General features: G+C 36.3%; 1 protein-coding gene across 4 annotated transcripts in view; it reads left to right on the top strand.

Annotated features, from left to right (window-relative positions):
* ROBO1 (roundabout guidance receptor 1) overlaps positions 1 to 26,405 on the top strand; it is a 1,297,074-nt gene that overhangs the window by 671,585 nt on the left and 599,084 nt on the right. For 3 of the 4 annotated variants that reach the window (XM_072621629.1, XM_072621631.1, XM_072621627.1), the window contains exon 3: positions 16,257 to 16,340. In XM_072621629.1, coding sequence (XP_072477730.1) covers positions 16,257 to 16,340 — 84 coding nt within the window. Of the gene's footprint in view, positions 1 to 16,054; positions 16,341 to 26,405 lie in introns of those variants that run through there. The other variant, XM_072621626.1, reaches the window with a different exon arrangement.

Raw genomic sequence — 26,405 nt, 5'->3', positions numbered from 1 at the left:
AATTCTCACTACTTTAGCCAAAGTATTACAATCACATCTTTCTATGTGATAGCTTCTGCATAACACAGTAGACACTACAAAAAAGAATCATGTTTGTTGAATTGAATAAAATGACATAAAATGAATTTCTAGAGAAAAAAATCATCCACTAAGTTTTTTGTTTAAATGCCAACGTTTTGCTGATTTTTTTCTTTCTTACTAAATGTGTTGCTTTAAAAATAAAAAAAAAAACTGATGTTTCCAAGTTGACTGATCATATGTGTGGCATTTGATTCATTAAAAGAGGAATTGGTGGTGGATACATTTTAGTTTCTACCACTAACTAGGGTACTGTAACTTCATGCAAAGACCTCTATCTCTCAAAATGGTGCAGCAACAATACTACTTAGAGTTTTACCAGAATATTGTTGATTCAGTAGTAAAAATATGAATTGTTTTCTTTAGCAGTAGGATATGATGTCAATTCAGGTATTAATATCATCCCACTGAAATGCTTTAAAGTGATGGGTCTATCTGTTCTTACGACTAGGGCAGCTGGGGACACCACCTGTTAACTTACTTCAAGTGCCACTTAATTAGCCTGAGTAGTTGCTACCTTATGCTTTGACTGGAAAGGAAAGGAAGAGTAGCAGATGCTAAGCACAATAAAGAAAAGCCTGTTGAATACAAGAGTTAAGGGGGTGGAGAGAATAACAAAAAGCCAGGCAGCAGATGGAGAAAGGCAGAAGTAATAGTAAACTGGACAAGAAATCTAACTACAGCACACAGAATTCACGGAATCAAAGCTCTGCAAATAAAGCTCAGTTATAATAAGCTAAAGGTCCCATTTTCCTAATCATGTCATATCAGAATCAATTTTAGCTTTGAGGTGAACATTTTTAATTAATGTAGGGATCAATAGGACAATTAAGTTAATTCATGTTACTATTTAAAAAGGAATCTTTTTTTTTTATTAAACTTTTAACATTTATTTTCACACAATTTTGGGTTACAAATTTTCTCCCCTTTTTTCTCCTCCCCCCTCCCAGACCTAAGCTTTCTAATTGCCCCTGTGACCTATCTGCTCTCTCCTCTATCCTCCCTCCCTGCCCTTGTCTCCGTCTTCTCTTTTGTCCTGTAGGGCCGGATAGCTTTCTTGACCCCTTAACCTGTATTTCTTGTTACCCAGTGGTAAGAACATTACATTTGGTCCTAACACTTTGAGTTCCGACTTCTTTAGCTCCCTCCCTCTCTACCCCTTCCCCTTGGAAGACAGGCAGTTCAATATAGGCCATATCTGTTTAGTTTTGCAAATGATTTCCATACTAGTTGTGTTGTATAGGCCTAACTATATTTCCCTCCGTCCTGTCCTGTCCCCCATTACTTCTATTTTCTTATGGTCCTTTCCCTCCCCATGAGTGTCGACCTCAGATTGCATTCTCCTCCCCATGCCCTCCCTTCTATCCTCCCCCCCATCCTGCTTGTGCCCCTGTTCCCCACTCTCCTGTATTATGAGATAGGTTTTCCTATCAAAATGAGTGTGCATTATATTCTTTCCTTTAGTGGAATGTGATGAGAGTAGACCTCGTGTTTTTCTCTTGCCTCCCCTCTTTATCCCACCACTAATAAGTCTTTTGCTTGCCTCTTTTATGAGAGATAATTTGCCCCATATAACTTCTCCCTTTCTCCTCCCAATATTTCTCTCTCACTGCTTGATTTCGTTTTTTTTTCTTTTTTTTTTTAGTATATGATCCCATCCTCTTCAATTCACTCTGTGCACTCTGTCTCTATGTATGTGTACGTGTGTGCATGTGTGTGTGTGTGTACTCCCACCCAGTGCCCAGATACTGAAATGTTTCAAGAGTTATAAATATTGTCTTTCCATGTAGGAATGTAAACAGTTCAACTTTAGTAAGTCCCTTATGATTTCTCTTTGCTGTTCGCCTTTTCATGGTTCTCTTCATTCTTGTGTTAGAAAGTCAAATTTTCTTTCCAGCTCTGGTCTTTTCATCAGGAAAATTTGAAAGTCTTCTATTTCATTGAAAGACCATTTTTTCTCCTGAAGTATTATAGTCAGTTTTGCTGGGTAGGTGATTCTTGGCTTCAGTCCTAGTTCCTTTGACTTCTGGAATATCCTATTCCATTCCCTTCTATCCCTCAATGTAGAAGGTGCCAGGTCTTGTACTGTCCTGATTGTATTTCCACAATACTTGAATTGTTTCTTTCTAGCTGCTTGCAATATTTTCTCTTTCACCTGGGAATTCTGGAATTTGGCCACAATGCTCCTAGGAGTTTCTCCTTTTGGATCTCTTTCATGCGGTGTTCTGCGGATTCCTTGAATATTTATTTTGCCTTCTGGTTCTAGAATCTCAGGGCAGTTTTCCTTGATAATTTCATGGAAGATGATGTCTAGGCTCTTCTTTTGATCATGGTTTTCAGGTAGTCCCATAATTTTTAAATTGTCTCTCCTGGATCTATTTTCCAGGTCAGTTGTTTTTCCAATAAGATTTTCACATTATCTTCCATTTTTCGAATCTGTGCGGTATGTTCTGAGATATCTGTCTTTCTCGAAAAGTCCAAAGCTTCCATCTGTACCATTCCAGATTTGAAAGATTTATTTTCTTCAGTGAGCTTTTGAATCTCCTTTTCCATTTGGTTAATTCTGCTTTTGAAAGCATTCTTCTTCTCATTGGCCCCTTGCACCTCCCTTGCAAGCTGAGTTAGGCTAGTTCTCAAGGTGCCAATTTCTTCAAGATTTTTTTGGTTCTCCTTTAGCAGGGAGGTGATCTGTTTTTCATGCTTCTCCCTTATCCCTCTCATTTCCCTTCCCAGTCTTTCCTCCACCTCTCTAACTTGATTTTCAAAATTCCTCTTGAGCTCTTCCATGGCCCGAGCCCATTGGGTGGGCTGGGACACAGAGTCCTCGATTTCTGTGTCTTTGCCTGATGGCAAGCCTTGTTCCTCCCCATCAGAAAGGAAGGGAGGAAGTGATTTTTCTCCGATAAAGTACCCTTCAACAGTTTTATTTCTTTTCCCTTTTCTTGGCATTTTCTCCCCCTAGTGGCCTGACCTCTGAAGGTTCTCCTCACACCCACCTCGCCTCCTGGTCCTCCCAGCCAGCATTTGGGGACTGAGATTCAAATGCTGCTTCCCACCTTAGGATTTTTGGCAGGGGCAGGGCTGTTATTCAGTGTTAAATTAGGCTCAGGTGCTGAGGTCAGGGGCAGGGCCTCCTCTCTGGCTCAATTCCCTCAGGGGGTTTATGCACAGACCTTCCACAATGGATCCAGGCTCCAGCTCGCTTGGGGAGCCCCCGTCTGCAGCCGCCTCTCAGCCCCCACCTTCCGGGGGGGGGCCCGAGCCTGGGGGCACCTCACTCCCCTCTCAACCCGCCAAAGAGACTCTCTCACCTACCCCCATCAGTCACCTGTTGGTGGGGGGCCCGTGCTGCCGCTGAAGATCCCGCCTCCGGAGCCCTTTCAGATCTGTGCCTCTCGGAGCCGTGGCCGCCGCCACCGCCGCAGGTCGGGGCTGGGCACCACGTCTGCAGCGCAACGGACCTTTTGCGAGAGGTTTGCTGGTCCCTCTGTGGGTGGGGGGACCCGCGTGACCGCTGGAGATCCCGTCCCATAACCCTCTCGGATCTTTTTCTCACGGTGTCGCTGCCGCGGTATGGTTGCTCTCTGCTACCCGCCCTGGCGCCCAGTCCACAGCGCGAAGGACCCCCCGTGAGAGGTTTGCAGGTCTCTCCGGAACAGAAATCTCCCTCGCTCCAATATTCCGTGGTCTCTGGGTGCAGAATTCTCCCTGGGTTAGTCCCCTCTGCCGTTCTGTGGTTTGTGGGTTCGGAGCTATGTGTATGTGCGTCTTTCTACTTCGCCATCTTGGCTCCGCCCTTAAAAAGGAATCTTAACATATTATGTCCTCTGACAAAGATGTGGCCCTTCTCCTGGCCCAGGCCAACTGCTCTGCCTTTTTTCCTAACTACATCCCTTCTTGTCATCTCCAGAAGATTGCCCCCCATTATCATCTCCACTCTCTAACATTCAATCTCTCCCTCATTACTGGTTCCTTCCCTGCTGCTTACAAACGTGTCAAAATTTACCCCGTCTTAAAAACAAGACAAAACAAAACAGAAAATTTACTGGATCCTACAGGCTATCACTTTGTCAGGGTCCTCCCCTTCTCAGACAAATTCTATGCTTGATTCTTCTACTTCCTCCACTCTCAAACTCTTCTAAACCCAGGGCAATATGGATAATTGAGTTCATCGTTGAGCTGAAACAATTCTCTCCATGGTTAACAGTGATCTCTTAATGACCAATCTAATGGCATTTTTTTCCTACAATCCCATGGTTTCCCCCCCAACCCCCATCCTCGTTCTTTTTGACCTCTCTGTGGCATTTAACAATGTTGGCCACCTTCTCTTCCTGTATAAGCTTTCCCCAACAGCCCTATACTTACTCGATTCCAATGGCTCCCTATTTGCTTCTAAGGTCAACTATAAACTCCTCTGTTTTGCATATAAAACTTTTAACAAACTTTCCTCTTCCTATTTCCGGTCCACTCCTTTTCACACATTACTAGGGTTTTTGCTCTCTGTCCCTCACAATACTGTTTGTCTTATCTCCATGCCTTTGCCCTCTATACCTGGAATACTTCCACTCCTCAAATTAGAATTTTTGGCTTCCTTCAGCAATCAGCTCAAGTACCACCTTCTGACAAAAGCCTTTTCCACTCTTCCTAGAAGGAAAACTCATGTCAAATCCAAACCACCCCCACATATACTAATCTCTTTAAATGTACCTGCCTAGGATCTTTCCTTCTAAGGCTATCTCCCATTTACTTTGTATATATCTTGAATATATTTACTTATCTATTCACTATCTCCCTCCATTATAACTTCCTTGAGGATAGGAACTATTCTTGCTTTTTTCTGCAGTCCCAGTTTTTAGCAAAATTCCTTGGAAATAGTAAAAGACTAAAAACTTATCAAGTAATATCTACTAAAAAACTATACAGGTAGGGATAGGGACAGTATTTGTGATTTCATGCGCATTCTAGGTGAGGAAGCTTCCTTAAACAATGCAATTTGTCACTTTCTTTGCAATTTTTTAGAGATTTGCCTAGAATCCTGAGAGGCTGAATAATTTGTCCAGAGCCACCAAGTAGACCAGAGACCCAATCAGTCTTCGTGGCTGGATTTCTAGTCATTCTGCTATGTGCTGCTTCTTAATATCCATGTGACTTTCTGAAAACAAATATATAGCCATCAAGGAGAAAATATTGCCATGCCCACACATCCAATTTTTTTTTTAATTAAATAGCACACTTTATGTAGTATTTCCACAGGGAAAAGAAATGGAAACAAAGGGTTTTCAGATTACAAGCCGTTTTCTCTCATTTGAAGGATTTTCATATGGAGGTACTTCATCTTGCTTTGTCAAATTAAGTCAAATTTAAATGGCTTTAAAAGTTCTCTCTTCAACATCTGTGCTTGTGAGAACGTAAAGGACAATCCACTGTCAGGTTTGCTTGCTTTTAATTTTTCTACTCTGTTTCTTTTTTAAAAAATAATTCCAATATTATGCTATATACAGTTTAAAAACACATATAATGATTTTAAAAATCTGTATTATGAGTCTATTACATAATAAATGACAGTGGTTCCCTGATAGACACATATTTGAGACCCTTTATGTCACTATTTCACCATGTCTTCCAAAAGAAAACTTTTGCAAATTCAATAAAATCATACATGAGAAAATTCATGTCAAATCCAAACCACCACCATATATGCTAATCTCCTTAAATGTATCTGCCTCTTGCAATAAGGAAAACATACCTTAGGAGCTCAAATCAGAATACATGTGAACTTCAGACTGATCCAAGAAACAGTCAACACACGAATATCAACAAATAAATTCCTGATAATTGAGCAGGTTTTCTCCTCTCTTCACAATCCCTGGCAATGTAAGGAAGACTAGCTACAGTGTCACTTTGTACTCAACTAGACTTGTCAAAAGCAGACATTTTGGAAGCATTCCTTCCCCAGATAGCATGACAGAGAGTATTCACTCCTAAGTATTTTAACTTCAAGCAAAATGCTACTCCCTGAAGACTAGAAACACTTATTTGGAAAGGGGAAAGAAAATAAACCTATTATTCTATCTTAGAAGTCTACTGTTATAGTAGTCATAAATTAAGTTTTAAATCAGTTGCACTATTTACTTTAAAATTCAAATTAGAAAATTCACTAAATCATACACTTTTAGAGCTAGAAGGAATATTATATATCATTTATTTCATCCCCATCATTTTACGGATAAAGATACTGAGGCCTAGATAGATTGTTGTACAAGATCTTATGCCTAATAATTAGTACAGCCTAAAACAACACCTCCATGATTCTATATTTTGTTTCAATTCTTAGTGAAGTTTATGTCCTTTAGTCTTTTTTTCAGAAAGATTTGTGGGAATTTCATTTTTCCTCTGAAATATCTCATATTGTCCAAAAATATGATTTTTAGAGATGGATATAATTGTTTCAAAGAATTTAAAATTGAATCTCTATACATAGTCTATTCTGTAGTCAACTCAGGATATATAAGTGTCTAGGACTGCACTTACATCATCTCTGTGCCAATGTAACTCATTGTTTTAAGAGTGTCATCCTTAAGCTATGTTCAAAACTATTTGGGGGAGACACTAAAGATAAAACTTCAGATAAAAACTAGTCAGCAAACTAAGGTTACTTTTTTGGTTTTCTTTTCTTTTGGTCAATAAGCTTATTAATAAATAAATAAATTCTTCTAGTAAATCCTGATTCTGGTGCATATATTGTTTTGCTACAGAGATAACTTGAGATTCCAAAAGGCTACTCTAGTTAAGAGTTGTGAAAGGCAGATTTGATGAAGGTAGCAATATTTCTACTACAGGTCCAGAGAAAGACTATATATGAGTAGTTCAAGACCAGTTTATAAAAATTTTGAGTCCTATTACCAAACTGACTTTAGGGTCATGGTTTCTCATCCATGGCAACTCTCAAAGACCATCTTCTAAATTGCAGAACAGTTGCATTCTGCATTGATGAAGATAGCACCTACAATGATGAAATCACAAGTACCATTTTGACAATTAGCCAAATTTACTGTGATCTCATCACTAAATTTGATTTTTTGGCAATGAGTAACCTATATAAACTAACACTAGTATGTGACAATGACGCAGGCTAGAACAATGGGTTGACTATATAACTTGTTAGTGATATATGATACTTGTCTTACCAATATGGTGCTTTACATTAATACGGATTTAATATCAGTTAGCTCTATCATTAACTGAAATGATTTCCTATCTGAAAAAAAGATGAATAAAGAATTGATGAAACACTTAGTGAAACTAAAACAATCCAGCATATAATAATCAATGAAAACACTAAGTATATGATTTCATACAGACTGTTTACATATATTTTATATTATTTTGTAGCAAGTTGATCTAATTCCATATAGTATATTAGCAGATAGGTTGGGAACCTACATTTGTTTCTTTATTATATATAGTTTATCATGTCATTCATCTTCTCTAATCACCTATACTATTTGTATGAGAGGTCTCTTTAATACATGCTTGGCAATTTAAATAGGTTTTTTTTGGTGGTTTTTGTTTTGTTTTGTTTACCTCAGGGTACATTTAAATGTCTTACAACAAAACCTTCATTGACATGGAAATGTCTTATGTAAAGTAAAAACATTTTTCACATTTTACCAACATCTTAAAATCTTCATGAAGTCAAATCTCCTTTCAGTAACTCATATTCCAAAGATTTACTGAGATGACAATAGAAGGAATCAGTATATATTTCAGTTGACTTATGGGAGAGGGAGAAAGAATTAGAGAGATGTATAACATATAGAGAAATATTACTGGCATTACTAGGAATATCTGACTTCAAAACTTCCTCTGACAAGTACTGCCTAGGTAACCATGGACAATCTGTTTAACCCCTCAGCGTCCCCAGTAAGTTATAAATGAGTTCCCTATCTGAATTGGTGGATAGAGTTTCCACAACAAGAATTGTCAGAGGTCTGGATCACATGTACATACACACACACACACACACACACACACACACACACATCAATGGAAAATATCCCTGTTGTGTCTCTGCAGAATATATTTTCTGTAGTTACTCAAAAAGATAGCAATGGCAGTAATCATTTTATCTTTGTAAAAATTACATGCAGCAATGTCCATTCTAAAATTACTGATCATTGTGATCCAAAGTTTAGATTTTATCTCCTTAAGATAGTGATGAAAATAGTTTTCTTCAGCATTTTTATCACACAATATTTAATGTCTTTGAGATATGATGTTATATTTACTCCATGGTAGCCTGGTACTGATTGACAACACAATTTTAAAAGGTTCTTATTCTAGATATCTACCAAAAACATCACTTTCCTATCTCAAATGGCATTGCCATGTGTCATCGATTTTTTTACATAGACCTTTACAGGAGTAAGCACTCTTTAAAACCTACACAAATGCACATGTGTGTACAAACACATGCGCTCATGCATGCATATACACACACACACTAAATGTTTTCATTTTTTGTCCCTACTTAGATTGTCAATCTAAATTGACATGAGGGACTTTATTTGCCCCAGAGTTCCCTACACCAGTGAAATCACAGGTCCAATCCCTTTTCCTATTCCTTAGATTCAACTTATTTTCCCTCTTTGTTCCTCCCAGTTCAGGAGAATGAACAAGGTAACATGTACCTCACAAACATTTTAAGCTCATTGAATTAAAGCTGAAGTTTTAGCTTTACCTTAATTTGATTTTTTTTCAGATTTGTGACACAAGTTTAATGTTTTTAGACTTCATTTTGCAATTCTTCACCTAGGTTTCTAATTAAATATGCTCAGGACTCCATTTAGAATTGGCCATTCTCTGCATTCCTCTTGATTAGTAGAACAGAATCAATGTGAATTGATCCAATTTGTAGAACACAATTCTCATATTGATAGTGGTTTATATTCATTTGCTTTGCCCTAATCTTTTATTAATGGTCGTCCTGGAAATGTCATTCCCTCTGTTGCTCAAAAGCATTGCAGTCTGAGATATAAAAGGATCATTGGATCAAAAGTTTAGATTTCAGAGGGAGCTTAAAGATACACTGGTTCAATTTCTCATTTTATAATTGAGAAAACTGAGGCCTAAGAAGGGGACTTGTCCAAAAACACAGAGACAGAAGTAGAGTTGGAAATAGAACCCAGGTCCTCTGTATTCAAATCTAGTTGTCTTTCCCCTCTGCCACATTAATAATATTAATCTATCAAAGAAATAGATTAGATGCAGAATATTCTGCAACCAAAATAAAAGAAAAAAAAGATGTGTACAAATGTGAATATAGATATAATGTATCTATAATGTGTGTATATGTAATGTATCTGTGTGCACATGTATGTATTTATAAAACTGTGTAAAACAAAAATATAGATGAAAGATGAAAATTACAATAAAAAGGTCATCTCAACTGTCATTATTTTTTTAAAAATAATAAAGACAGGTCTCAATTAGTGAGGATAGTGAATTCTACTGTTCCCATAATTCAGATTCACACTATCCAAAGCTATAATTATATATAAAATATGGTCATTAATTCCAACCCAATAGAAATATGAAGCAAAGATTCAAATAATATGACCACTTCATCAGATTCATTCATCAGACTAATGGGGACCTCACTGCAGATGTTGCTGCATGCATTCCTTAAAGTAGGTCAGGGGATTTTTTTGAGGGAGGAAGGCTGTTTGTTTTGAGTCTAGAAAATTGTCACAAGAGGAAAGTTTATTTATGGACCTCATAGAACTACAGTATTTTAGAGGTGCAAAGTATCTTAAAGATCATAAAAAGATGGTATGTGGTTATAATGGAATACTATCACACTGTACAAATCATGAGCTGGATGATCTTAGAAAACCACAGATAGACATATAAAATAATGGTGAAATGAGCAGAACCATGAGAACACAATATACAGTAACAATGATATTGTTTCAAGAACAGCTGGGTAGGGCTCATGATAGAAAATGCCATCCACATCCAGAGAAAGAATTAGGGAGTCTGAATGTAGAGAGAAGCAGGTTATTTTTGTTTGTTTGTTTTGTTTTTTTGAATTTGTCTTGGTCTCTCCCATTCATGTTCTACATAACATGAGTAATGTGAAAATATGTTTGATAGAAATGTATAGGTAGAACCTATATCAGGTTGCAGGCTATCTTGGGGAAAGAGAGAAAATTTGAAGCTTATGGAAGTGAATGTGGAAAACTAAAAATAAATAAATTAGTTAAAATTTAAAAATGAAAAAACAAAAGAAAAAAACAAAAATAAAAACCTTGTAACAAAAAAAAATTTTGAGTGACTAAGTCATTTTGTCTATTATAAATACCCAAATTAACTACCAAAGACATACAAAGCAAGACTATCTGAATCCAGAAAAAGAAATGATAAATAGAAGTATGAATAGAATGATTTTGTGTGTGTGTGTGTGTGTGTGTGTGTGTGTGTGTGTATCTAAATATATCTATCTCTAGGGCGGGAAGGAGAGAGGTAAGAAAAAAGGGGAAGAATGAAAGTTACATGGTAACTTTATTATATATTTAAAAGGAATAGCTAATTGTTCACCATAGAGTTGACCAAACAGCTAATTAGGATCAGTGATTGGAAGAAACAGTCCAGTTTATTTTTAACATGCTATAGGAAGCTTCAGGAAATACATCTTCATAAATGTAATAAAGTCACAAAATCTCATATTATCCTAAATAGTATTGTCCTTTGTTCTTGAAGAGGACCAAAGTGACATCACTATATTACAGTCAAATGACAGTGCGTCCACCTATGACTGATCATACCAATGCAAGCTTGGAATGCTCTACCACAGGTCAGGCACAAATATGCCATATGAACATCTGGAGTGGAAATGACTCTAAATTTGTGTATCTCACTTTTCTTTTGAGCTACTGAAATTCTGCTTTGCTCATGGAGCACAGACCTTTCTTTGATGCCAGCATCAAAGCCATGCTGAGCTGTCCTTTGACAGTGTCTCTTATGCCATGCAATCAATTCCAATGTTCTCAAGAGAGATCTTGAGAATGACCTTGTAATGCTTCTTCTGACCACCATGTGAGCACCTTCATAAAATAGTCTTTTAGGCAAGTGTACATTTGGCATTCAAATAATGTGACCAACCCATCAGAATTGTCCTCCCTGCAATACAGTTTGAATGCTTATTATCCTAAATATGATAGAGAGACTATATAGAATTCAGACTGTAGAGAACACAGAGAAAATAATTATACTGTTTCAGGTCTTATGCTAATAAGTTTGAGTTTTATGAGATTCCTTTAGATTTTAGGACATGAGCAGATAGTCACCTAGCCAGGCTCTCAAACATTTCCAACACATCACCTCATGCTCTAACCTGCTATGAAAATTCCTTTGCAGATAACCTTCAGAAAACAACAATACCAACTTGCTACTATCTAGACAACTGAGGCAAATGAAGATTATGTTGAGTTCTAGAAGGCCTGGGAAAGGGAGGATCCTGAAGTTTCTAATCACCTGCCTACAGCAGCAGACCTATTTACATAAATTGATACTTTACCTGGACCCATTTCTCAATGGCCCTCATATTCCCTCTAATTCTCCTAATCTCAGTGATATTTAATACACTATTGTTGAAGAAAAATCTCCTTGCCCTACCCCTATTCAGAATGCAAGGCATTTAAAGTCTGGTTCAAACTTCCTCTGTCCCTAAGACTTGCTTTCACACTAGAACATTTCAACATACACGTTGATGATCTCTCAAATACTTTATTTCCCAGTTCCTTAGACAAACTCAACTAACTCCTATGACCTAATCCTTTTAGCTACATGCACAGATGATCATACAATCTTACCATCACCCATGTGCTCCACTTCCATGTCCAAGAACTCCATAATTCAATTTTCTAGTCACAATCTTTTATGATTCCATTTCCATTTTACTTTTTCTAAACATATTCATCATCCACTCCATGACTGCTAAACCTTCTCTTGCTCAATACTTTTCATAGATATCCTTACTGTGATGATATTCCCTTCTCTTACAAATCTTGACCTATTAAAAAAATAAACTGGGAAGTCCAAACCTACTTCCACTCTTGAATCTTTTATTCCACTGTCTATCGCTGCTGACACTTTTCCAAATCCAACACTAGATTATTCCTATCATTTGCTTTTTTTTCCTGTTCAAAAGGTTATTAATGAAGGTGCTTGCTGAAGTCATAAACCATACTGATTGAGCCCATTGTTAATATATGCTATTTAAACTCCCCCTGGGATCTCATTGCAACAAAGCAAAGCTTTGACACTTCCTTTACCAATTCTGAATCTCAGTTATTATTGTGACTGCTCCAAACATTCTTTCCAGACCTACACAGAAACAGAAACTCTCTCTCTCTCTCTCTCTCTCTCTCTCTCTCTCTCTCTCTCTCTCTCTCTCTCTCTCTCTCTCTCCTCCTCCTCCTCCTCCTCCTCCTCCTCCTCCTCCTCCTCTCTCTCTCTCTTTGTGTCCCTTTTTCCTCCTCTCTCTCTTCCTCCTGAATACTTCACCTCATGCTACACAAAAGAAGTCATTTGCTCTTTGCATTGAAAAGAGCTTTTTGCTTTCTTGTCATTTGCCAGTGCTCCTTCTGATTTCTTTCTCTTCCTCTCACATCCTTTTTATATCACTCCCTATGTCTACCTTCATTTTCATCTCTGATAGCATTTCTCTTTTCCAAGGGCAATCTTGCTCCATATCTGGCACGGTACATGTAAACATTTCTATATATACTCTTCTATGCTGTATCGAGTGATCCTGAGGTAGTATGATTATCAGGGATGTGCTTTGACCTACTGCTCAACTGAACCTGGGGTATTTTATTACAAATTATTTTGTTGTAAATGATAGTATCTGAAAAATTCTCTTTTCATTACTTTTCATTATATTAGTTCCAAAGTCTAACCCAGAGGTAAAAGTTACTTTACGTGGGACATAGTAAAAGTTATTAATTCACGAGATTCTCTTGGCTAAGAATGACCCAAGGCATTTTCCTGCCAAATTTTACTTGTCTATTCAGGCTGGTTAAGATTCATTTCTAAAATCTGGACACATCAAGACTATACACGTTATAGAGAATTGCACATTGAATAATTCTTTGACTCGTTAAGGTTGTCTATCTATAATCTAATGCTGACAAGCATTATCAGCATTTTCTGTAACTGAAATTAAAGTAAACCGTTAGAGTTCACTTATAATCTAAATGCAATGAGTCAAATTTTAATTTAATTTAATTTGTTTGGCAGTCAATAGTTGAAAGAACTGAAAGAGACTAGAAAATTGGGAAAAGAAAGTGCCTTCAGTTTCATCAATAAACAAAAATTATAAATGCCACAATGCTTTTATATACTTCTAGGAAAGAAGAATTTATCTTAAATACTTGTGTTTAAGCTTGTTGAACACTGAATACAAAGGAATAATAGCAAAGCAACAATACTGTTTCTTTCTGAATCCCATGGAAATAGATGAAAAGGATGACAACATGATCATCACCATCATTGCCATATGTATACCACCTTACATCTTGCCAATGCTTCATGTGCATTATTGCATTTAGTTCTAAAAACAGCTCTGATGGGTAGTACATATATTGTACTCATTTTACAGATTAAGAAAGTGAGGAACAAAAAGAGATTAAATGACTTGCCCCAAAATGGCTGTTAATAATTGACCTAGTTGATTTCAAAGCTAGGATTTCTGATTACAAATTCAATATTCTTCCCACTAGACTATAGCAGTCTTTATGAAGTATAGCGTGACTAATGGCTAAAAGACAATTCTAGACATATAAAAATAATTTTATAAATACTCATTGATTACCATTTCTCTTTTTTCTGTTCCCTTTTCCAGACTATGATCATGGAGTAAACTTCTAAATAACTAGGGTCAAATGAAGGACTGTAGGAGAAAAATCCAGTTTTTAGTGGGTCTACACAAGTTGAATTCATATCTTAATTAATTTAGCTGTAACCTACCTCCTCCACTATTGTTACAACCACTTTATCTTTGGCTGGGTACAATAGCTTGGCAGTAAATATAATGAAACAAGATAGGAAAAATGTTTGTATCTGATTATATTTTAAAATTCTATAAACTTATTTAGTTTCTATTAAATTTACTATATTTATATTTAGATAATTTGAAGTTTATAAATGCACATATAGGAAACTGTCCCAGAATGGTCTGAAAGTTGCTTTTCCTTATATGGTTTATTTTCAATTACAAAAATGACTAATCACTGTGAAAAAAAGAATGCCATATATTAACTTTTAAACATCTGAATTCCTGAGTAAGTAGTGTTTGCTCCTTTAAAAGCCACATTTAAATGAACACCTGCCATTTGTCTTTTTAAACCAAATTCTTCTATTTGGATAGTCTGCCCACCAAGAATACTTATTTGTGGCATAACTATGCCAGTGAGATCCCTAAGTACATGCAAAAGAAAAAAAACTCACTCTGCTTTACTGATGTGATTTAAAACTCAGGCCCAATCAGCACATGCATACAAATAAGTTACTAATCTGAAGGGGCAGACAAGTCTCTGCACTGACTTTGGGTAGTTTTTTTTAATGACATCCATAATGTTCACCATTATTGAGATTAAAAAAATGAATGGACTTATAAACATATTTTTCTCGGTGTCTGTCCTAAACACAGATGTAAATTTCTTTATTATTGTTAGCATTACTTACATCAAGTAAATTACATGGCATGGGCTAGAGATAGAGATATTGACCAGCTAGAGTATAGAAAGTGGATTTGGTACATAGCATGTTTCATTTTCTTCTGAATACATGATGAGACTCTTTAAGTGGTTCAGGGGGTAAGCCAACACTTATAGGGACCATTTAAAAATGGAATGGCATTAGGTATTTAATCTTTGGACCTAAAATGAATTTCTTGCTTAATGCTTTTAGAGAGGCATTAACTAGTTTTACATCCTGCCTTATTGAAAAGAATCATTTCTTCCACAGTGAACAGCTGTGCTTCCTCCTCCAGTGCTTAGAAATCCTTGTTAGATATTGTGTAAGGATTGCAAGGAGTTCTTCATCCTTAATGATCAATTATTTACTATGTAGTTCTCTTTTTAGTAAGATGTGTGCTTTTTTTATCAGATCTAAAACCTCATATCAATAATGCACCTATCTATATTAATTGTATTTATCTGGAATAGTAGATACATTGTGGCTAATAATTGGGCACTGAATAAATAAAATTTTGGTAAGTTTTGAGCATATGTACTTTCTTTACTCTGGATATTTGATTAGTTATTTCTCCTCTGAAATTTTAAGAAACAAAAAATGAGTTTGCCAGTTTAAGACTATTAAGGAAAAGCACTCCAAACATACAAGAACAAGCAAGAAAGAGAAAAGAAATTATTATCTTGTACAAACTTTGAGCGCTGTGTTTTGATTTTACTTACCCAAATTAATTGAAAACTTCTTACTCAAATTAAATGAAAATTAACATCCATGCATTAAGCTCAGTAAATATATGGAGGTCCCTTAAAATATTAAACTCTTGCCTTCTCAAAGATGTGATCTTGCCCTTTTTCTCTGTGCCTTCTGAAGAAGGTATGTCACTTTTATCAGCCCTTCCTCTCATTTGACAAGACACTGTTTCACTCACACTTTTAGACCACTATCCCCTCCCTAAAAGAGGTAGTCCCCTGAGTCTGTAATTGCCAGGAGATGAAGCGATGATAGGGAGTGATCACAGTCAATAGCTTTGATTAACAATAAGGTAGAAAATTAGCAATGCTAGCATTCAGCTAGACTGCCTTCTCTTCCCCATATGCTCCCCACAGCCTGTGCTGACTGCTGCACAGGAGGTAGTCGGAGCCCTGCACAAGCTTTGAGTTACAGCAATGGTGCAGCAAAAGACTATTAGGGGAATCCAAGAGTGAACTGGAAAAGGCTATAGAAATTATAAATGATGGCAGTGAAATTTTTCCAGAGTTTGATATGCCACAGAAGATGTGAGGATGAAGTATGCTGTATGTTATCCCTGTGTGTCTTTCTGGTCTATGTGGATTTACTTGTGTCTGGACATATTGTGATGGAAATGGCAACTACTGTTACTACTGTGACCCCATCAGCAGCTCTGGTGTTGTTTCCGACAGACTCTGAAGACCTAGAGAGGGGGACGGACAACGGGACACCACTCCCCACCTCTGATAATGATGACAATTCGCTGGGCTACACAGGTAGAGTGTATCTTTCCAAAATATTAATAGTCCCATCTCTCTTCAAACTTCATCAGTCATCAACCACCTGTATAAAATTATTTAAACATCCCTACTATTAATAGCTCCAGCAAGAAATTGTGCTGTGGTACTCATGCTTTAAAATTCATCCAGTAACCTGGAAATAATGATGCTGAAGGAAACTATTTAGAAAAACTACAAATGAAGACTATGTTTATTCTTACTTAGCATTTGTTTTGGTTACTTGAAAAACAAATGATGATCAGGGCGAAGGTTTTTTACTGCAAATATGTTTGGGAGAATAGCAATTTGCAACATCATGCAAACCTTTGAATAAACTGGAGCAAATAAGAAAAAAGAAAAGTTTATATTAAGAATCATTTGCTTTCCAATCAAAGTCATCTATACATTTCTTATTTATTGCACTGCTTACTAACATCTTAATATTGTTCTTTGCATGACTAATATATCCTCTAAGTGATACCATATCCATGAACCACTTCTTAAATATATATGTACACAGACATACACATATGTACACACGTACATAACCAATTAACTCACTAAGTTCATTGAAAAAAGAACTAAATGTCTTTAAAATGAACATGTATGAAAGTGATATGTTTACTTTTCTGTGAAGTATTTTTCAGTACAGTGCTAAAAGTGAATGGGAAATAAGACAACCTTCCTTGTTAATTTAGATATGGACAAGCCACAAAATGTAACTTGTAACTAAGTGCATAATTCAGAAATAATACTATCACAGTCCTATTGTTAGTAACAAACTGTATTTAATCCAAAATTACCTTGTTGTACTTTGCAGAAGTACTTCTTGGAAGGGTTCTCCATAGATTGGATAGCAATGAGAGAGATAAATGGCCATTATTAATATTACTACTATTATTCTGGTAACCATATGAGGTAAAGAGAGAAATACAATAGTTGAATTTTACTTGAGAACAAAATAACAGTATTATTTTACAAACATCTTCATTCCCTTCATGGAAACATTATTTCAGTATCCCTCGAAAGTTGAGGTTTGAGTCACTTGATGTCATGATAAAATACTTCACATATTTCTTTGTGTATACTTTTTTCCTTCTCACAGAAATCACCATTTCTCATCCTTTTTTAGTTTTTCTCCCAAAACATAAACTGAATCTTCATTTGGGGAGTACATTCTGCAGGTCTTCAACTAGAATCTTCAGAAGTTCTAAATTCTACTTCTTAATGTTATTATTATAAGATAGGTTCATATTGATAGAAGTACAGATCAAAAACTATTATTCCTTACACATATTTTGAATTTCCTATATATTAGCGTAACTAATTTGTGTTCTTCTATTCAGAAAAACTGTATTATCTAGTCACATTCAAAATATTTCTTCTTTCGCTGTTATGGGATGTCCACAACTTGCATGTGGGCAAGGTAAAACTGAATTAAGACAACTTAAAATTGTATTAAAACCTAAAAGTAACCTTTTCTTTATTGCTATTAATCATTTATTCTTTCTTGTCATTCCATTTAGTTCACTGAAATGGAATCAATCAGTTATCAATATTTATAATCTTAATACAAAGAATAGATTTATTCCTTATAGGTGATGAACTTATGGAACTATTTACTCAATATTCTGTCAAGTGACTTATTTAAAACAAGGCCAATTTAATGCAATGTGATTATAAAATAAAGTTATAAATTACCCTGTATCTGAGGCCAGTAATTACTTATGATAGGCCAATAGTAAAAAAATGTTTATTGAATTTATACTACCACAGTCAATTTTCAATTATTCAGGGACTGATTGTTCCAGAGTAAGCTGGCTATACCCTATCTTTCTCCTTCTCTTCCTTTCCTTTTTCTCCTTTCTCATTACAACCTCCAAAAGAATAGAAAGTGAAATGAAATAGAGGTTAAACTTAAGCTGCTTTCTTTCTTTTTAGAGGGTAGAGGAGTGGCACTATCCCTTACATGTGATAAAAGTTGCAACAAAAGATACAGAATAGACTATGAGATGATAGCGTTTTGTACAAGTAGTTCTGACTTTCTATAAATTTTCTTTCCTGGGAGAACTCTTTTAACTATACTCACAAATGATTGAGTTGGCACTCTCTGTGTAGTACAGACTGTATAATGGCTCATGGACAAGAGTTGGGGATAATTAACAGTATATATGGTTGGTGCATTGTTAATTTTTTAAAATAAGAATGTTTTTAGCAAGTCACCATGTATATAGAAGCAACATATCTCAGTGTTTAAATTTAAAGTTTGTAATGAACCAGCAAATACACAAACAGTTGTTAGATCTCTGATATTAGTTAGCCATAATGACAATGGCTCATGAAAACTAATTTTTAAAAACATAGAAATTCTGCTTATGCTCCTGTATTTCTAAAATAAGCTTGTGGAACTTCCATATTTTACCTTCTTTTTTGTAAACATTCTTCCTTTCATAAATCTGACTTCTGAGGCCTTTCTCACTGTCCTTCTCCCCCAAAGTCCACCATAATGGTTCACAGAGTCCAAAGGCAAAAATAAAAGCCTCCCGGAGGTATTTTTACAAGCTAAGACAAACATCATCCCAATCAATGAAAACCTAACAATCCCCAAAAGAATAATTTCCACAGTTTGCCAAATTCTGTATTCATTCTGACCAATTTTCCTTTTAGCCTCATCACTAAAAGTTTGTCTTTTTCACATATGTTTTTCACTACAACACATGCTATGGTCACCAAGCTACATATAACCATGACTATCAAATTTATCCATTCAGATAAAATTCATAATAAGCACATGACTTCATAATTACATATAAATGTCTTGATTCTTTACATTAAGGTATTAATATGCCTTAATCAACACATGTCAACTTATAAATTGAATTCTTCATTGCTTTTGATCATAATTTTGTAGTAATATTTATAGAAATTTCATCAGTGTTTACATCGTGCCTATATTTAGGTGAAGTGCAAGGTAGAGGGACCAGAAGGGTAATTTTTGGTGATTTAGAATAGGAAGTAAAGATTGATTTCCTTTAAGGACTTATATGACCTGATGCTGAGTGAAAGGAGCAGAACCAGGAGAACTTTATGCACAGCAACAACCACAGTGTGTGAGAGTTTTTTCTGGTAGACTTAGATTTTTGTAATAACACAAGAACTTCTGAAAAAAAAAAAAAAATCCCAATGGTGAACCTCAAGGCAAAAAGCCTTCCACACTCAGAGAGAGAAATATGGAAGTCACTCACATAATGTAGCAGATCATGTTTGTGTATGTGTATCTGTTTGTGTATCATGTTCTGATTTGTTATACGGATTCTTTCATTTATCTTAGTCTGACTACATAGCATGACGATAGTGAAAATATACTCAATAGGAAAGTATATGCAGAATCTATACAGAATTGTATGCAGTCGTGGGGAGGGAGGGAGGTAGTGGGGGGTGGGTGGGGAGGGATAAAATCGCAATTGTATGGCAGTGATTGTTAAACATTAAAAAAAATAAAAAAATTAATAAAAAAAAAAAAAAAAAAAAAAGATTGATTTCCTTCCCCACATACACACATAGCCATCATCCTCCCACCACCTACAAGTATGACTCTCTCAAAGCTGAATGGCATTAAAGTGTTGCAGTATCACTGAGTAGTCAGTGATGGCAGACATTGCTAAGATGATGGCACGATGTTGCTGAAGTGTATTTGAAAGTTATCTAAAAACAAGTAATATATTTCCTAGCTGATGGTTCACAGAATACAGCTTCAGGTGCAAAAACAGATAACTTTTTAAAATGTTATTTTATAGGATCAAGATCATGTTCCAAAACACCCATAATAACTGCTAATCAATGGAGATATTTTAAGAAGTCTTTTTTTTAATAGCACATTGTTTATAGATTGCTACTAAGCATACATATTTACCACATAGTTACAACTCATACAACTATGAGAGAGGTGAAAGGTGTGAATTTAAATAGTGAGATGTTTAAATGTCAGTAACATAGCTATATTTTCTTTACAGACGACCTTCAAAGCTTTTCTTAAGAGTATTGAATTCAAGCTGATATTGCCATAGTAAGGAAGAAAATACTAAAGAAAGAAAGAGAGAGTCCTGATATCACACTACCACAGTGGAGACATATACATAGAGCCTCAAAATCATCAGCCTACAGGATGTCTAGAAATCTCAGAATGAAGCATTATAGTTGTCTATTACTGTTGAGTTCTCTCTCCTTCCCCACCCTGAACCCCTGTCACCCCTGCATAAGACAATATGCCTGTTGGTACGGTAGGCATTTGTTTTAGGGAGATAGATTGTACTCCTTACATGTTTCATACTAACTAAACATTTTAGGTTGGATTAAAATTTCTATTCATCCTGCTGCTGCTAAAACTTAGAGAAATGTAATTTATGTATAGCAGAAAGTCCTAGAAAGTACCCAAGGGGGAAAAATAAATTAGCCCATTTGGATAATCCATAGAAAAGAAAACACTAAATTTACCTGAGTAAACAAGAAGACTCAGGATGATATTGAGCTATTGAAATATCAAGACGTCTTGCTTATGATTAATAGGAGTGATACTTGACTATTGTACCTATGATTTTATAGCTATAAAATAATGAAAATTATTTACTTTAAAGAATTTGAATTTTCTCTTCTGAAAGTAAAAGCAAATTGAGCTCAGACTGATTTATCTTTCATAAAAATGGAAAAGGAGCATGTTTTAAAAAATCAAGGCCTATATATAGAAAATAACATACTTTATGCTTATCTTTACAAGAAGATTTTAGTCAATGCATTTCTTTGCTCTTATGATTATTAATAATATCTCTCAAAAGGCTATAGAATACCAAATAAGAAGCTACATTAAACTAATACATTTAAGCCACTTGGCAAAAGAGGTATACCAAAGGAAAAATCAACTTCACTTGCTTTATTTTTAAATGACTAAATTAACATTCCTCACAATGTAGTTTTCTGGGGGATATCCTCATTAGTATACAGGCTCTCCAATGATTCAATGAGTAAGAGAAATCGAGAGTTAAAAGCATCCTCTGTAGACATATAGTCAAATCCGTATGAAAAAGGCTTCCGCACTGTAACATACCTGGCATGTGCTTGTCCAGGCTCAGAAGACTGACAGTGAGAGTACCAATCCCTACTCCAAGTGGCTCCTTCCACTCTTAGCTCTAATTGTTAGAAAGCTTTTCCTCACATGAAATCTAAATTGGCCTCTTTGCAACTTCCATGCATCGTTCCTGGTTCTGTCCTCTGAGTCAAAATGGAAAAATCTCTTCTCTCCTCCACACAGTAGGCCACTAAATACTTGAAGGTAGAATATCCACCTTAAGCTTCCCCTTCTTGTGCTAAATATCCTCATTTCCCTCTGTAACAGTCCCTTCCCTGGCCCCCACTCCATAAAAGTCAGGTATGTTACATTTCACTCCTCCTCCAGGGTGCGCTAGTATTCTTAAGGGGGTCTAGACTCTTCTCCTGCACCCAGAAGTGAAAAAGACAAACAAAGTAAACCAAAATCCCAAAACTAATTATTGGGGCCACAGAGCCTAAACAGAGAGCTGAAAGATGACCCTTCCCCCACTCCCACCCACCTTAGTATATAGTACCCATACTGTGGGTGAACCAGACTTGAACCTCTAAATGCAGCAGTGGAGAGAGTTTGAGACTGTACTAAAGACACTATACAGCTGATGGAAATATACCACTCCCACCCATATGGTAAGGGAACACAGGATTTATGTTCGCCAAAGCAGGTCCCTTGTATCTCCCATAAGGATACCTCCATCTCAGTTGACCTGCAAGGTTCAAAACCTGATTACTCTTCAATCAACTCTTTTATGGCTTGAACTTAAGACCTTGACCAAAGTGTTCTCTTCCCTCTGGACACTCTCCTGCTTATCAATATTCAGCTAGTTTGCAATGATACAGCACTGTCCAGCTAAAACCAAATCAAGACATTGCTACAATTTAGCATAAACAAGGCACAATGGCTTATGATGGTCAACTTGTAATACATAGGTTTCCTTTTAGATACAACATTTCTACTTCTACATTGATTTTTTTTACATCTTAAGTTCCTGCTTGCTGGCAGCAGGCATACAAAGACATTAAGTCCTTAAGTCAAGTTGAGAGTTGAATTGATGGATTAAGTATGAATCAAAAATATTATCAATGCAGATTAAAGAAATAAATTTAATCCACTTCTCTGTACTCTCATTTTCTTCTTAAACATTTAATTTAAAGGGAAGCATTAGACGACAATTGTGGGAATAGCCAAATGTATAACAGGGATTTAGGTACTGTTTGAGACCATCTAAATGGCCCTCAAAAAGTGCACTTACCCTCTTGGGAAAATTTAGTGATGTAGGGATGATTATTATCAGTCAGTCAATAACCATTTATTAGGAATGTACTCTGTGTCAGAAACTACACTAAGTGCTGGGGATAAAAGTAAAGTCAAAAGCACAGTCCTTGCTCTCAAGAAGTCCACATTCTAACAGGTAATGCATCATGTAAATAATTATATATCTATAAGATATGTACAGTACAAATGGAAGAGGGTCTCAGACAGAAAGAACTTAGGACAAAAGAAGAATATCAGGAAAAGTGCCCTGCAGAAGGAGGATGTGTGCTGAATCTTAAAGGAAGCCAGAGAAGCTAAGTCAGAGGTGAGGAGGGAGAACACTGCAAGCATGAAGGACTTCAATGAATACAAAAGCAGGGAGTCAGAAATGGAGTGCTGCGTCAGAGGAGTCACCACTAGGTCAGGAGTGTATAAGGGTAGTAAAGTGCAAGAAGACTAGCAAGAGTCCTGGTTTGAAGACAACATGGCAAGTTATTCCCTGGGCCTTACAGCCACGGAGTCAGGCTGTTACATTTCTACTGCACACAGCTACGTGGCACAGTGTATAGAAGGCAGCACTTGGAGTCAGGAAAACTTGAGTTCAACTCTTGCCTCAGATACTTGCTAGCTATGTGACCCTGGGCAAGTCACTTAACATCTTTAGTCCTTAGTTAACTCATCTGTAAAATAAGGACAACAAAAGCACCTGTCTCACAGAGTTGTTGTGATCATCAAATAAGTTAGCATATAAAGTGTTTGGAAGCTATAAAGTGCTATACAAACGCTAGCTATTTTTATTATTATATCCTCTTTGGGATCATGGGATATCCCCCAAGGACTAGGGTGTCTTTGGTTAATACCATAGGCTCAAGCCCCCATTTTGTTAATGATCATTAACAAGCATCTCATTCTCATTTAACTACTTAACATCAATTAGCTTTTTAAAATGTTATTTATTTGGAAGATATAAGTGAAAAACAGAAAAGTGCAAACATTTCTCCCTCTACGCAACATTTCAAGGCAGTGTTCTCCATGACACTACATCTATCTCTGAGGAAAGTGGGCCCTGACTTAAAGTGGTTTCTATTTGGCATTGATCCCACCAAGTTCATATCCAAATTTGGCATTCCCACCTGCTGCAAAATTCGGCATGGACTTCACTCTCACACCTCAGATTTCCAGACTCCTAGATGACTCTCTCTTGATCTTTTGAAATTCAAGAGGTAGATTCCAATTTCCTTCACCAAAAACAAACAAAACACCAAGGCAAAAGCCCAAGGCCCATTCAAAGGGTCACCAATCAGCATTAGACAGGGAGTGGGTTAGAGTCCTCTCCCCTTTCCACACAGTCTCTCACCACAAGCTGTTTAACAGAAAGACATCAACCAAAGAAAGTCAAAACAAAAGGGAGGCAGAGGCCAAATAAGACCTTTTGCATGTCTCCCTATGCTAGTTCTACAACTATAGCCATTCAAAAGAACCTACTGTCCATCACTTAGTTAGCAGACCAGAACTAACTACCAAATATTGAAGCATGTTCCAGTCACCCCAAGGGACTTCTATTGTACATCAGAATAGGCAGAATCCTCAGCCTCTTCCACATATGGGAAATTGAATCCACGACACTGTGCCAGTGCCCACTTACAGCAGGAATAACAGTTGCTCTCACTGTGCTCCTCAGTTTTAGCATTTTGAGAGTTGAAAAGCTCTATAAGTAGTTGAAGAATAAAATGGAATCATTGGCAAAAATGAACAGTTTGATTGCCATAGCCCCCATTTGCTGATAAGGATTGTTTTCAGATGTTTGTGATGCATAACGTGCCTGGGATCCTAACTGCTATAGAAGCCGAATCTTTGTGGAATGCTTGAGCACCACAGTTCTGAGTTACAGTGCACTAAGGTAATATGGTGTCCACACTAGGTGATGAGCTGCTCCCCCACTCCAGTGGGAGACAATCAGGCTGCTTAAGGAAGGGCAGACTGGGCCAGGTCAGAAATGAAGAACCCAGAAGCTAGGAGGAGGAAAAAGAGCCTATCAGAGACTCAGCAGCAACGAGCCCAAGGCCAGCAGCAAGGCACTGAGAACACTAGACCCAGCAGGGAGCAGGGCCAATGAAAGCAGTGCAAACCTTAGTGATCCTGTGACCCTAACCCTTTCATTTATGTACCCTGGACATGTTCTCCATATATACACCCTTCACCCATGAGCCCTAAACATACTCACTCTCCCCCCCGACAATGCATGTATTCGTGGGATAGTGTGCCTTACGTTCATGGAAAGAACGTTTTGTTGCAAATCATCTTATTGTTCTACTTCATGAAATGTCTTTCCTCCTAAAAAAAGAAATGGAGAAGGTCAAAGACCCCTTACTGATTAACACTGCAGTCAGGCCCCTGAGTGACCATTGTACCACCAACCTAGACAAGAAAGGGAGATCCAGTCAGACAAAACAAAACAAAAAAGTCACTCTGTCTGCATACACAAATTAAATTCAACACGAAGCTTTTAAGATGTTACATTCTTATAAGAATCAAACTATTTTAAGAGCATTAAGTGTATAGAATATTTTTTGTATTGAGCTTTGCTCAATACTATCCCAGTATAATAGATTACAATCTATTGTAGGTAGGAATGACTGAGATATATCTATTCAGAAATTTGAGAAACCCAGACCTTTTACCCACAATTCTTATTTTTACATTATAATATCTGTGTTCTTATCCAACTTGCCCAATTTTTTACATCTTTCAGGGAAAATACTATTCTCTCATTTCAAAATTGTTTTACCTTCTCTCTTTAACTAAATTCTAATTCCATTTTAAAAGGGATGTGGGAAAGAATAAGAATTTATATGGTACCTACTATGTGCCAGACACTACGCTAAGCACTTTTTACAAATATTTCATTTGATCCTCACAAAAACCCTCTGAAGAAGGTTGTTATTATCCCCTTTTTACAGTTAAGGAAACTAAGGCAAAACAGAGGTTAAATGACTGGCCCAGAGTCACATGGCTAGTAAGTATATGAGGCTGAATTTGAATTCAAGTCTTCCTGGCTCCAGCCCCAATACTCTATCCATTGCACCACCTAGAGAAATTTCCCTAGAGAAATTCACATTGTCACAAAGTTGTATAAATATATCCTGCAATTAAACTATCCAAGAAATATTATAAAATAGCTTTTAATGTACTACATTCTCCACAGTTACAGGAAGTACTAATTACATAAAATAATTTTGCATCGGGAGGGTATTACATATCTACTTTTGACAATAATTTGACATTTAAGATTCATCAAAATATAGAAACAGAAGTAGTTAACTTATTGATGGAATTTTGTATAATACAATAAAAATGCTGATAGAGCTAATCTATAGCCCAGATGCTACTCTGCATCATCATGTGGGAATGTTTATTTTCTATGATTCAATATTATGAGTAGAAATGAATCAGATTTGAAACAATGAACTTTCATTAAAGTTGTTAATCTAATGAATCACTAAGAATATTGTATCAAAATAGTAAAAATGAACTGTGCCTGTAGTTTCTAATAAAACCACACATCTTAATATTTCCCATAGGGACTTAATAGATGCTCAGTCTCTGAGTTTAGAAATAAAATCCTTTTAACAAGCAAATCAAAGGCAACTATTTTAGTTTCAAATTGTATGCTTTCTTGATTTCAGAAGAAAAAATCAAAATTCCTT

Source organism: Notamacropus eugenii, chromosome 6 (genome assembly GCF_028372415.1).
Source record: "Notamacropus eugenii isolate mMacEug1 chromosome 6, mMacEug1.pri_v2, whole genome shotgun sequence".
Lineage (NCBI taxonomy): Eukaryota > Metazoa > Chordata > Mammalia > Diprotodontia > Macropodidae > Notamacropus > Notamacropus eugenii.
The sequence above is the reverse complement of the archived record's forward strand: the minus strand, read 5'-3'. Positions and strand labels throughout refer to the sequence as shown.